General features: G+C 50.4%; 1 protein-coding gene across 11 annotated transcripts in view; it reads left to right on the top strand.

Moving 5' to 3' along the window:
* KDM5C (lysine demethylase 5C) overlaps nucleotides 1–12,758 on the top strand; it is a 34,044-nt gene that overhangs the window by 20,631 nt on the left and 655 nt on the right. For 4 of the 11 annotated variants that reach the window (XM_055267247.2, XM_055267248.2, XM_063634819.1 and 1 more), the window contains 14 exons: nucleotides 2,745–2,864; nucleotides 2,974–3,168; nucleotides 5,565–5,746; nucleotides 5,835–5,959; nucleotides 6,085–6,232; nucleotides 6,845–6,950; nucleotides 7,674–8,032; nucleotides 8,668–8,806; nucleotides 9,313–9,492; nucleotides 9,658–9,795; nucleotides 9,989–10,588; nucleotides 10,876–10,954; nucleotides 11,091–11,290; nucleotides 11,395–12,569. In XM_055267247.2, coding sequence (XP_055123222.1) covers nucleotides 2,745–2,864; nucleotides 2,974–3,168; nucleotides 5,565–5,746; nucleotides 5,835–5,959; nucleotides 6,085–6,232; nucleotides 6,845–6,950; nucleotides 7,674–8,032; nucleotides 8,668–8,806; nucleotides 9,313–9,492; nucleotides 9,658–9,795; nucleotides 9,989–10,588; nucleotides 10,876–10,954; nucleotides 11,091–11,290; nucleotides 11,395–11,760 — 2,937 coding nt within the window. In that variant the 3' untranslated portion in view covers nucleotides 11,761–12,569. Of the gene's footprint in view, nucleotides 1–2,744; nucleotides 2,865–2,973; nucleotides 3,169–5,564; nucleotides 5,747–5,834; nucleotides 5,960–6,084; nucleotides 6,233–6,844; nucleotides 6,951–7,673; nucleotides 8,033–8,667; nucleotides 8,807–9,312; nucleotides 9,493–9,657; nucleotides 9,796–9,988; nucleotides 10,589–10,875; nucleotides 10,955–11,090; nucleotides 11,291–11,394; nucleotides 12,570–12,758 lie in introns of those variants that run through there. The other 7 variants (XM_055267249.2, XM_055267250.2, XM_063634817.1 and 4 more) reach the window with 4 other exon arrangements.

Below are 12,758 nucleotides of genomic sequence, written 5' to 3'. Positions count from 1 at the left end.
CATCTTGAGAACCAACTCAATTCATTCATACCTCAGAATCCCCCAAAGATTTGTTATCGGTGGCACCAGGCATTCTAGGGGTAAAGATGGATGGGGTGAAAATAAGGATTGGTTCATGTCTATATAAGAAGCTGTGAGGGCCGGGTGCAGTGGCTCACACCTGTAATCCCAGCACTTTGGGAGGCCAAGGCAGGTGGATCGCAAGGTCAGGAGATTGAGACCATCCTGGCTAACACAGTGAAACCCCATCTTTACTAAAAATACAAAATATTAGCCGGGCGTGGTGGCGGACGCCTGTAGTCCCAGCTACTCGGGAGGCTGAGGCAGGAGAATGGCATGAACCCGGGAGGCAGAGCTTACAATGAGCCGAGATCACACCACTGCACTCCAGCCTGGGCAACAGAGCGAGACTCCATCTCAAAAAAAAAAAAAAAAAAAAAAAAAAAAGCTGTGAGATATCCTCCCATGCTGGGCAGCTAGAAATGCCTAGTCACTCTAGTAAAAGACCGAAGATTTATTTCTGAAGAGGTTAAAACAGAGTCTCTGGTTTAAGGTCTCCTAGGTACAATTGAAGGTGGAGTTATAGGGAATGTAATTAGGATTTATCATACTGGATGCTGAGGTTCCCAGCCATCATTCTCCACTTGGCTGTTAGAACACTGGCTGCCAGGCCTTTTTTCCTACAGGCAAAAAAAAAAAAAAGGGTTTTCTTTGGGGAATCTGACTGGCCTGCGAGGAAAGACCTGGAGTTTCCCAAACTAAATGGCTTAGCTAGATCACCCTACAGTGAAGCTCACAGTTAACAAGCTTCATCTGTGTACTCAGAGCTTCCATTCAGCTTTTTAATCTCTTCCTCTTAAATATAAGCAGGTGGCCACAGATTAACAACTGAGAGGCCAGTGCGGTGCAGTGGCTCACGCCTGTAATCGCAGCCAAGTCGGGTGGATCACCTGAGGTCAGGAGTTTGAGACCAGCCTGGCCAACATGACAAAACCCCATCTCTACTAAAAATACAGCGTAGTGGCGTGTGCCTGTAATCCCAGCTGCTTGGAAGGCTGAGGCAGGAGAATCACGTGAACCTGGGAGGTGGAGGTTGCAGTGAGCCGAAATTGCACCACGGCACTACAGCCTGGGCGACAAAGTGAGACTGTGTCAAAAAACAAACAAACAAAACAACTGAGGAAACCTAAAAAATAAACCCCCCAAAAAACAGAAGCAACTTGGAGATACAGAGGCTAGGCAGGGAGAAAGAAAGTTCAAAAGAAAATAGATGAAAACTGAGAGGATGAAATCATTAATGAAATCACTCAAGAAAATTTCCCTGAACTGGAGAACCGATTTTCCAGAGTCAATGGGCCTACCCAGTACATGAGTGAAAAGAAATTCATACCAAGATATATCCTGTAAATTTCCATGTCAAACACTGAGACCAGAAGAATCCTATAAGCTCGAGAGAGAGAGAAACAGGTTTCAAATGCTTATCAAGCATTAGAAATCAGAATGGCTTCAAACTTTTCAACAGTAACACTAGAAGATCAGAGCAGTGTGCCTTTAAAATTATTTTCTGAGTCAACAACTATGAGAGTTTAAAAAAAAAGGATTTTCGCCGGGCGCGGTGGCTTACGCTTGTAATCCCAGCACTTTGGGAGGCCGAGGCGGGCGGATCACGAGGTCAGGAGATCGAGACCACGGTGAAACCCCGTCTCTACTAAAAATACAAAAAATTAGCCAGGCGTAGTGGCAGGTGCCTGTAGTCCTAGCTACTTGGAGAGGCTGAGGCAGGAGAATGGCGTGAACCCGGGAGGCGGACCTTGCAGTGAGCCGAGATCGCACCACTGCACTCCAGCCTGGGCCACAGAGTGAGACTCCGTCTCAAAAAAAAAAAAAAAAAAGAGGATTTTCATCTTAGAATTCTATATACAGTCAAGCGTGAGAGTAAGAATAGAGACTTTCTTTAAAAAAAGAAAAGTAGGTTCTTCACACCATTTCTCAGGAAACTGTTGGAGGATGTTCTTAAGCATAGCAAAGGAATAAACCAAGAAAGAGGAAGACATGGGATCTAGGAAATAGGAGATCTGTCACAAGAGAGTGATGATCCAGGAAGGACAGCTGGTCCAGATTGGGACAGATCAGAAGGTTGCATGAGACTGCTACAGAAAGATGAAAATTGATAGGAGAAGAGATTTAAATATTGGTCAGAAAGTTAGGGATATATGCATAAAAAACTAAGCAAATTGAGAAACAGAAGGCTGTTTTTAACATAGTCTAGAAGCATGTTATTTAAGGTAGTTATAATCAACGCCAAAATAATCAGAAGGGGTGGAAGTGATTTCAGGCTGTGGAGAAGGGAGAATGGCAAGGCTGGCTGATTTTATAACAGATCTTTATAGAGCCATGTGACGCTAGAAACTGCATATATAACTGATGAAAGTAAATAACTAAAAAAGCTTGTCCAGCTTAATTAAAAGTGATACTTATAATTTTTGCAAAAATTACTAAGGAAGTTGGAATATTTTGACAGATATATTTTTTAATCTCAAATCTTCCTATCATCTCAACACACATCAAAACCTTGAGAGCAGAGACCAGTGGTCCTTCCTTTCAGAGTTGGAGAGTCTGGGATTCTGTTGTCAGACTGTGTTCCCTGAGGCTTTTCTTTGTCTCCTTAATGACCTTGCACTTAAGTCAGGTCTGTATACAGGAAAATCTCTATCTCAACAGCCATGGCCTTTCTTGTTCTTCAGGTTGTCCGCACAAACCAGTGTGCAGGAGAATTTGTCATCACCTTCCCCCGTGCTTACCACAGCGGCTTCAACCAAGGCTACAACTTTGCCGAGGCCGTCAACTTTTGCACTGCCGACTGGGTGAGTCTAGAATGTGTTGGGATGGTGGGGAGAAGCAGGAGGGTTGTGGAGAAGCTGGGGCATCATGGCCTTCAGACTTGGCCACACTCAACCTTGAACCTGCCCACAGTTGCCTGCTGGGCGCCAGTGCATTGAGCACTACCGCCGGCTCCGGAGATACTGCGTCTTCTCCCATGAGGAGCTTATCTGCAAGATGGCTGCCTGTCCAGAGAAGCTAGACCTGAACCTGGCGGCAGCTGTGCATAAGGAGATGTTCATCATGGTGCAAGAAGAGCGGCGTCTACGAAAGGCCTTGCTGGAGAAGGTGGGGAGAGTACCCCAGATCAAGCACCCTATTCTGGTGGAAGTTCGGGGAGGCAGAGGCAGCACCAAGAAGATGTAGCCTCTACTCTTGGCGTATAGTGAAAAGAACTAGACGCATCTCGATTGAAAACCACACACCATTCTCTGTTATACCCTTTACCAGCAACCTTGCTTAAGTCGATTTACTTCATTGTCAGTTTTCCCATCTGAAAAATGGGATTATGATAATGCTTATCTTTTTGGATAGTTGATTGTATTAAAGATAATGTTTGCTTAGTGACTGACCCATGGCAGGTACTGGTATAGCAGCTATTTATCATTATTTACATGACCCAGCAAAATAGACTGGCATATGAAAACTCACTGCTGATTATCTAGGTGACTGTATCAAGTTACTTGATCTTTCATATCTCACTTTCCCACTCTAAAATGGGAATAAATACCTAACTTGCAAGATGTAAGGTTAGAGTAAGGTGATTTACATGAAAGCCATCTCTCTAACATTGCCTTTGCAGCGTTGCAGCTGCTATTATTGGTAATGTTAATACATGAAGAAACTGATTGAAATACGGAATGTTTCTCAGGAATTGCCATTTTATTACATGCAGATGGTTCATTAACTCAAGCTACGCAATAATATTACCAAGTAGAAGGTGGTCCTGCTTTAATTGATTTCTTATAAGCTTGTGTCAGTTGTGTGTGTAGCTGAGTGGAAGCTGCTACAGAGCTCTGAAGTCCACTCGTGTAGTTTCAGCCACCGTCTTCAAATTTCACACTTGCCCAGTTAGGGAATTGACTTTATGAGAGTGTTTCATAAGATTACAAAGGAGTGCTGGTTCTGTGGGATCCCTTGCTGCCTATTTAGGGTGATACTTTCTTATTTTAAAGCTCATTTATAGCTTTCCTGTGAGTGTGGGCTATAGGGAGAACTATAGCTACAGTAGTGTTGGAAGTCTGGGGCCTCTCAGTCTTGGTGTTAGTTGTTGAGTCCCTGGGCTTTTCCAGGCATCATTTTCTCACTCTGTTCAGTACTGTTACTGTTATTAAATGATGGCCGTGTGGCTGTGCCAAGCTGTGGGAAGGAGCCAAAGCAAGATGGGGAGAATAGACCTTCTCATCTTGACATTCAGAATTCTTCACACTTGGCCCTTACCCCAGAGAAGCATTCTGGACACCATAGTCTTGGAATCCTGTAAGAGATTGTATGTGTATTTAAGTATGTTTCTGGGAAGAGGACTCATAGTTTACATCCAATTCTCAAGAGTCTGTAGTCCAAAAAAACCCTAGAGACTTCATCCTTAGAACATTCTCTGGCTTTAGAGTCAAAATTAACTCAGCTTGGCAAGTTACTGACCCTGAGACTTCGTTTCTGCCTTAGTAAAATGAGATAGGCCTGTGGAATATATATTCTTATCTGAAAATTAGAGCTAATAACAGTAAATATTTGATGAACACTGAATCTAAGTGCTGAGATACTTGTCTGATTCCATAGCTGCTTTATTTTTGTTAATCCTCATAACAACCCAACAAGGATGATACTGTTTATCTCCATCTTACTAGATAATGAAACAGACCCAGAGACGTTAAATGATTTACTCATGATCACACAGCATATAAGTGGCAGAGTGGGATTTGGGCTCATAACTTATGCAGAGGTTAGGTGTTAAAGTTGGTATGTAAGACAAAAACTGTTAGAGTCAACATTTCCCATTAAAATCCTTAAAATTGCCCATTAGATATATGCACTGGTTTGTCTCTTGATTACTCCAGTATAGCCAGCTTTTCCTTCATTTTTGAAATGGATTGCTTTTTCTTTATCTGAGCAACAGATGAAGTCATTGAATTAGGTTTGGAAGCCATATTGTTGGGAGAAAATTATATCTCTTTAAACCCTGAACACAAGCACATACGGTTGAATTTCTCTAAGTTATATATGTGCACAAGTATCTCCTGCCTACTAAGTGGCCAGCGTGGTGCCTGGAACACAGTGGGCGCTGAGTAACTGGAAGCCATTATTGTTCCCCAGTACACATAACTAGCCAGGCCTGTCCCTTGGCCACTTCCACTCATTGCCACCTCTCTGGTATCTTGGTCCACCACTTTCCTCACTTCTCACCCATAAGGCCCTTTCTGCTGATCTGGATCTTACCTGATTTTTCTTCCTCTATAAAATTATCTGACTCAGCGCACACTGATCTTGCCCTGGTTTATCTGATTCCCCAAGCTTTGAGAGTCTAGACTTTACAAAGGGCAGGTATGCTCCCTGGGGTTTGGCCTCTTAAACCCCATGACCCTCAGCATAGATTTGAGTCTAAAGTAGGGGTCGGTGGTGGCTGAGATGGAGGATTCTGCTACCTGGTTCTGGTTATATATAACGCATGGGTTAAATGCCCTTAGGGTATCACAGAGGCTGAGCGAGAGGCTTTCGAGCTGCTCCCAGATGATGAGCGCCAGTGTATCAAGTGCAAGACTACGTGTTTCCTGTCAGCCCTGGCCTGCTACGACTGCCCAGACGGCCTTGTCTGCCTTTCCCACATCAATGATCTCTGCAAGTGCTCCAGTAGCCGGCAGTACCTGCGGTGAGCATGGGCCTTTCTGGAGGAAGTGGGGCAAGAAGGAGGATGCAGAGCTGGGCCAGACTTGCTCTTGCCTGCCCTCTTCCTCCAGGTATCGGTATACCTTGGATGAGCTTCCTGCCATGCTGCATAAGCTGAAGGTTCGGGCTGAGTCCTTTGACACCTGGGCCAACAAAGTGCGAGTGGCCCTGGAGGTGGAGGATGGGCGGAAGCGCAGTGAGTGATGGGGGGATGGAGGGACTCCACAGGCAAGTTCTATTCCCTTTCTTCTGTACTCTGACCCTCTTTCTCTGCCTCTATTCAATACTGCCTACTCCTTGCTGCCCTCGTTTTTCTTCCAGGCCTTGAAGAACTGAGGGCACTAGAGTCTGAAGCCCGTGAGCGGAGGTTTCCTAATAGTGAGCTGCTGCAGCAACTAAAGAACTGCCTGAGTGAGGCAGAGGCTTGCGTGTCCCGAGCTCTGGGACTGGTCAGCGGCCAGGAAGCTGGGTATGACAGCATGAGGAGTTGGGGCACACATAAGGTGCTGAGGATCCAGCACCGAGGAAAAGTGCTGCAAGGGGTAGACTGTGAATACCATTTGGCAGAATGGACATCAGCAGGAAGCTGCCAGGCACAAGAGTGTGAGATGGCCTGGAAGGTGTTGGGGAGGGCAAAGAGACCAGGCCACCTAGAAAGGAGAGGGGAGCCTCCGTGATAAGAAAGCTAGAAGTGTTTATTTTTTATCAGGACCTGGAAGTGGCCTGAGAGAGAGGCTGAGGGGTTTTGTGGGCAGGGAAGAGTTATGGGAGGCTTACGGGTAAGAACAGGACAAAGATGTATAGATCTGATCCCTGCTACACAGCTTTAGAGTTCACAGTAGAGGATGGATTGCAAAGTGTAGCTCTTGTTACAACCCATTAGTTTCTAATTCTTTCCCCTCATAATATGAACATGCTCTATAATTTAAAACCTTCCCTCTAACCTGGGCAATTGGGGCAAATTTGAAATATGCGAGATCAAGGTGGACAGGTGTAGTGTGGAAAGGTGTTCGGTCTTAGCATAGACATGGAGGGAGGGCACTGGGTTTGGACCTGAAACCTCACATGTGATAATCCATAGCCCCCACAGGGTGGCTGGTCTACAGATGACCCTGGCTGAGCTCCGGGCCTTTCTGGACCAGATGAACAACCTGCCTTGTGCCATGCACCAGATTGGGGATGTCAAGGTGAGGACGCTTGGAGTGCTGATGAGGGATCAAGGGGACCAGGGGACCTGAGCAGCAGGCCACTCTTGGCTCCTTTCAAAAGCTTAAAGTGTTCAGGCAAGACAGGACACGTGTGAGAAAAGAACAGGTGGGAGGGGTGAGGCAAGGGTCTAGTGACTGCCTGTTAGAAATGGGCCTTGAGGGTCAGGTGGCATGGGTATGAATATAGGATACAGAGTCCAGGTAAGGTTTCCTGGAGGAGGGGTAGAGGAGAAGGAGGTAACAAGGGTGCTTGTTGGGCTTGGAAAGTGGAGGGAAATTCATGAAGGTGGAGGAGGAGTGAGAGGGAGAGGGCAACAGACCCCAGGGTGGTGAGCACGAGGGTTTATGTGAGGACTAAGCATAGCAATTTTTAGGGCAGGGAGGTCTCCTGGTGCCCTGAGAACAGAGCCCTCTGAAAAGTTAAATAAAGCATAGATTAATAATTATTAGTTAATTAAGAATCTCTAAGGGTGGGGCCCAGGAATCTGCATTCTTAAATTCCCCAGGGCATTCTAATGAGCAGTCAGTGTTAGGAACCCCAACTGTCCTAGGGCTTGGAGAAGGAGAGCCCAGCCCATGTTAGGCTCCTTTGCCCCAAAAGCCTGAAGGGTAAGAAGGTAGGTGGGACAAGGTTCCATCTGGTGGTGGAACCCCTCAATGGGCCCAGCTGAGGAGTTTGTTCTTCATCCTGTGTCCTGGTAGGGTATTCTGGAACAGGTGGAGGCCTACCAGGCCGAGGCTCGTGAGGCCCTGGCCTCACTGCCCTCCAGTCCAGGGCTACTGCAGTCCCTGTTGGAGAGGGGGCGGCAGCTGGGGGTGGAAGTGCCTGAGGCCCAGCAGCTCCAGCGGCAGGTGGAACAGGCGCGATGGCTGGATGAGGTGAAACGCACACTGGCCCCCTCAGCCCGAAGGGGCACCTTGGCTGTCATGCGAGGACTGTTGGTCGCGGGTGCCAGTGTAGCCCCTAGCCCTGCTGTGGATAAAGCCCAGGCCGAGCTGCAGGAGCTGCTGACCATTGCTGAACGTTGGGAGGAGAAAGCCCACCTCTGCCTGGAGGCCAGGTAGGTCCAGCTGCTGCTTCCCTTCCCTGCCCTATTCCAAACATCAAAGTTGAATGGAGACCCAGAAGATGATGCCCATGGGTGGCCTTAGGTATCACGCTCCTGTGTTACTGTATTGAGTCTCCCCTCTTTTGTTGTCTATCTTGTCGCTTTTTTAAAAAAAAAACTCTGTATACTTGAAGGCAGAGAGAGGCTGATGGAGAAGCAGAAATGGACGGATAGAGATTATCTACAAGACTAGCCCTACAGGCTAATGTGCGCATACCCAGAAGCACAAGTGATAGGCAGACGGGCAGATGTTGGTTGGTAGAAAGACCCCACACAGGGCAGTTGACAAACTGCAGTAACAGATTACACAATACAGGTTGTATATGTAGGCATTGCCAGCAGGCCAGCAGACTGGCAGACAAACAGAGGTGCAAGAGCTGTGGCAGAAGGATGAAGTTGGGTGCATGCAGTCTTGGGGAAGCAGGGACTGGCAGCTACCCTTAGGCGGAATACAAGCAAGTAGGCCCAAGTGGCAGCAGGAATAACAGACACCCAAGGGGCCCATGCAGATATATCTGGTGGTCAGGCTGGGCTTCTGGTCAGGCAGACCACATCAGACTGAGTGTTCTTTTTTTCCCTACCTTTAGGCAGAAGCATCCACCAGCCACACTTGAGGCCATAATCCGTGAAGCGGAAAACATCCCTGTTCACCTGCCCAACATCCAGGCTCTCAAGGAGGCTCTTGCTAAGGCCCGGGCCTGGATTGCTGATGTTGATGAGATCCAAGTGAGGACCCTGCCACTCCCACCCCAGGCCTTCAGTCCAGCTGGGAAGAGATGGCATATACACTGGGATGTGCTGGGTTGCTGGGATGGGTTGGGTTGGCTGGAGAGAGGAAGGGGGCATGGCATCTAGTCAGGAGGCAAAATGTGCCTGATGAGCAGGGTGAGAGGAAGAGTGTGAGGCTGGCCTGAAGGAAGAGAGGGCACTGGTTAGGATGAGATTGATGGGCCAGGGAGGCAGGTGGTATGGGACTGAGCAGGGCAGGGGCATGGAGGAGAGGAGAAGAGGCAAACCACAACAGAAGGCTGACTAGATACTTGGGGCTGAGCCAGTCAGTAGACGCCGGTGTTGTGGGAGAGAGCCAAGTGGGTGTTCCTTAGGATGACACCTATTTTTTTTAATCCCTCAAGACTGAGCCCAGTTCATCTTTCCAGCTCAGGGCCAGGCACAGAGTAAGCATCAGTAGCATTGGTAAGTTGAACTGAGCTCTCTCTCGCCCTTGTCCTTAGAATGGTGACCACTACCCCTGCCTGGATGACTTGGAGGGCCTAGTAGCTGTGGGCCGGGACCTACCTGTGGGGCTGGAGGAGCTGAGACAGCTAGAGCTACAGGTACTGACAGCGCACTCCTGGAGGGAGAAGGCCTCCAAGACCTTCCTCAAGAAAAATTCTTGCTACACGCTGCTGGAGGTGAGGCCTGGGACCTTGACCTACAGCGTCTCTTAACGCCTGCCCTGGCTTCTATGAGATGGCTCATGAGATAACATGGGTTTTGTGGGGGCACCAGGGAGGGAAGGAGAGGGCGGGGGATGTAAGGGAAGCCCAGTCATTCCCTCTCTTGTCTGCCTGCCTCAGGTTCTCTGCCCGTGTGCAGACGCCGGCTCAGACAGCACCAAGCGCAGCCGGTGGATGGAGAAGGAGCTGGGGTTGTACAAATCTGACACAGAGCTGCTGGGGCTGTCTGCGCAGGACCTCAGGGACCCAGGCTCTGTGGTAAGGAGTTTAGACACAGATGGAGAGAAGGGCTTGGTGATGATGGAGTGTCTGAGCTGGGTGGCCATGAGCAGACCGCTTGTCCCCTGAGCCTCAATTCTCCTGGTTTGGGAATGGGGGTGTTAAGGGGGGGGTCCAGAGAAGGGAAGGGGTAGGCTGCTGACCCACTTTGCTCCTGTCCTGGGTATGGCAGATCGTGGCCTTCAAAGAGGGGGAACAGAAGGAGAAGGAGGGTATCCTGCAGCTGCGTCGCACCAATTCGGCCAAGCCCAGTCCACTGGCATCATCGACCACGGCCTCCTCTACAACCTCTATCTGTGTGTGTGGGCAGGTGCCGGCTGGGGCGGGAGCTCTGCAGTGTGACCTGTGTCAGGACTGGTTCCATGGGCGGTGTGTGTCAGTGCCTCGCCTCCTCAGCTCTCCGAGGCCCAGTCCCACCTCATCCCCACTGCTGGCCTGGTGGGAATGGGACACCAAATTCCTGTGTCCACTGTGTATGCGCTCAAGGCGCCCGCGCCTGGAGACCATCCTGGCACTGCTGGTAGCCCTGCAGAGACTGCCTGTGCGGCTGCCCGAGGGCGAGGCCCTGCAGTGCCTCACAGAGAGGGCCATCAGCTGGCAAGGCCGCGCCAGGCAGGCTCTGGCCTCTGAAGATGTGACTGCTCTGTTGGGACGGCTGGCTGAGCTCCGCCAACGGCTACAGGCTGAACCTAGACCTGAGGAGCCTCCCAACTACCCTGCAGCCCCTGCTTCTGACCCCCTCAGAGAGGGCAGTGGCAAGGATATGCCTAAGGTGAGCTACTCAGTCCAGCTCTTGTCCTCAGATTCTTGTCTCCTAGCCCCTACCCCAGTTTAGGCTCGGCCCTGCCCCTTGTTCTCCAATTTTCAGTTTTCTTTGGACCAGCCTTCCTACTCCATTCTGCATCTGTCCAGATTCCTAGACTCTGCTCCCTGCTGGCAGCCTATGTCTTCCCTCCTCCTCCAGAAGGCAGAGGGTCTCAAGTTTGGGGTTGGCGGAGGAGGAATAGGGCCTGGTTCTTCAGTTCAGTTGCCCCTACCTATTCTTGCTCTCCTCCGCAGGTCCAGGGCTTACTGGAGAATGGAGACAGTGTGACCAGTCCTGAGAAGGTAGCCCCGGAGGAGGGCTCAGGTAAGAGAGGTAGGTCTAGGTGTGGTGTGGGTAGGCTGTTGACTGCACATCACCAGAGTGACCCATGTAGTCCTCAGCTTTGTTGTAGTGGTGGGGATAAGACCAAGGGCAGCCTCTAACGCCGCTTGTTCCTGCAACCTCCTAGATCTGGAGCTGCTGTCCTCGCTGTTGCCACAGTTGACTGGCCCTGTGTTGGAACTGCCTGAGGCAACCCGGGCCCCCTTGGAGGAGCTCATGATGGAGGGGGACCTGCTCGAGGTGACCCTGGATGAGAACCACAGCATCTGGCAGCTGCTGCAGGCTGGACAGCCCCCAGACCTGGAGAGGATCCGCACACTTCTGGAGGTGAGGAGAGGGGTCATGGGCCGGGCCAGGAGGTCAGGCCGAGTAGGGAGCCCAGGCCTGACCACTGGCCCACAACCTGTCTTTCTGCCTATCTGTAATCACAGCTGGAGAAGGCAGAGCGTCACGGGAGTCGGGCTCGGGGCCGGGCCCTGGAGAGGCGGCGGCGGCGGAAGGTGGATCGGGGTGGGGAGGGCGATGACCCAGCCCGAGAGGAGCTAGAGCCAAAGAGGGTACGGAGCTCAGGGCCAGAGGCTGAGGAGGTCCAGGAGGAGGAAGAGCTGGAGGAGGAGACTGGGGGTGAGGGCCCCCCTGCACCCATCCCCACCACTGGCAGCCCCAGCACCCAGGAGAACCAGAATGGCTTGGAACCGGCGGAAGGGACCACTTCAGGCCCCTCGGCCCCTTTCTCCACTCTGACTCCCCGGCTGCATCTGCCCTGCCCACAGCAGCCGCCTCAGCAACAGTTGTGACAGTGGCTGAGCCTAGCACAGACCCTGACAGAGACCCCCCCTCGGCCTCAAGGATCCTCTTTCTGACCATCAAGCCTGCTTCTTGGCGGGGTGGGCGGGTAGGGGGGTGGCCATCCCCGCTACCAGCCCACCCCTGAGTCCCTTGACTTTTGTATTCTGACTCCAAGGTATTGTTCAGACCTCAGCTCCTGGGGGCCGGCCCCTGGAGTCTTCCCTCCCTGGTAGCCTCTAACCAGCATTCCCAGACACCTGAGGCAGATAGATGGATGGGCTGGTGGGCAGGGGGGTGGCTGGGGCTGGGCCATCACCATTCCAGAGACAAGGCCAGTGTATATGCAAACTGGGGGACTCTCCTCCCTTCTCTCCCCAGTTCTGGTCCTGGCCAGGCCATGCTACACTAACCCCTGCCCCCACTCTCCTCTCCTTTTCCTTCCTTCCTACCCCCTTCTCCCTCTGCCTTCCCCTGACCGTTCCACCCAGGAGGAGGAAACTTCACATAGCCGTGCTCACAGTTTTTTATTTTAAAGGAATTTGGCTGGGGAGCTGAACAGGGCTCCCTGTGATCTGAAGAAAGCTTTTGGTGCTTGTCCTCACAACCACCTCAGTCCTCCCTCCCTGTCCTCCCCTGTCTCCTTTCCTCCTCCTGGGTTCATGTTGTAATAAAAGAAGATTGTTGGTGTGTAATTAATTTGTTCAAAAGGAAAAAAAAAGCAAAACAAGAAACTTGGTTCCAACTGAAGCCTATTTTAATTTTATTTTATTATTTTCCTCTTGTTAGAAATAAAACCCTTAGAAACATTTTTTGGAAACATGTTTCTGAAGTGCATTTCTCTTAGACGGGGAAGACAGTGCTTCCATCACCAGTCAGTGGAGCAGCTGTAGTGCTGGCAGGAGCACTAGGGCTGAAGCCAGGGAGCTCTGGGTTCTGAAATCAGGTTCCACCAGCTTCTTAACCTTGGGCAAGACATTCGGATCCTCCCCCGACTCTAACCCCAAGC

The sequence above is a fragment of the Symphalangus syndactylus genome, chromosome X, assembly GCF_028878055.3.
Source record: "Symphalangus syndactylus isolate Jambi chromosome X, NHGRI_mSymSyn1-v2.1_pri, whole genome shotgun sequence".
In the NCBI taxonomy this organism is placed as follows: Eukaryota; Metazoa; Chordata; class Mammalia; order Primates; family Hylobatidae; genus Symphalangus; species Symphalangus syndactylus.
This window is presented reverse-complemented; position numbering and strand designations above follow the sequence as displayed.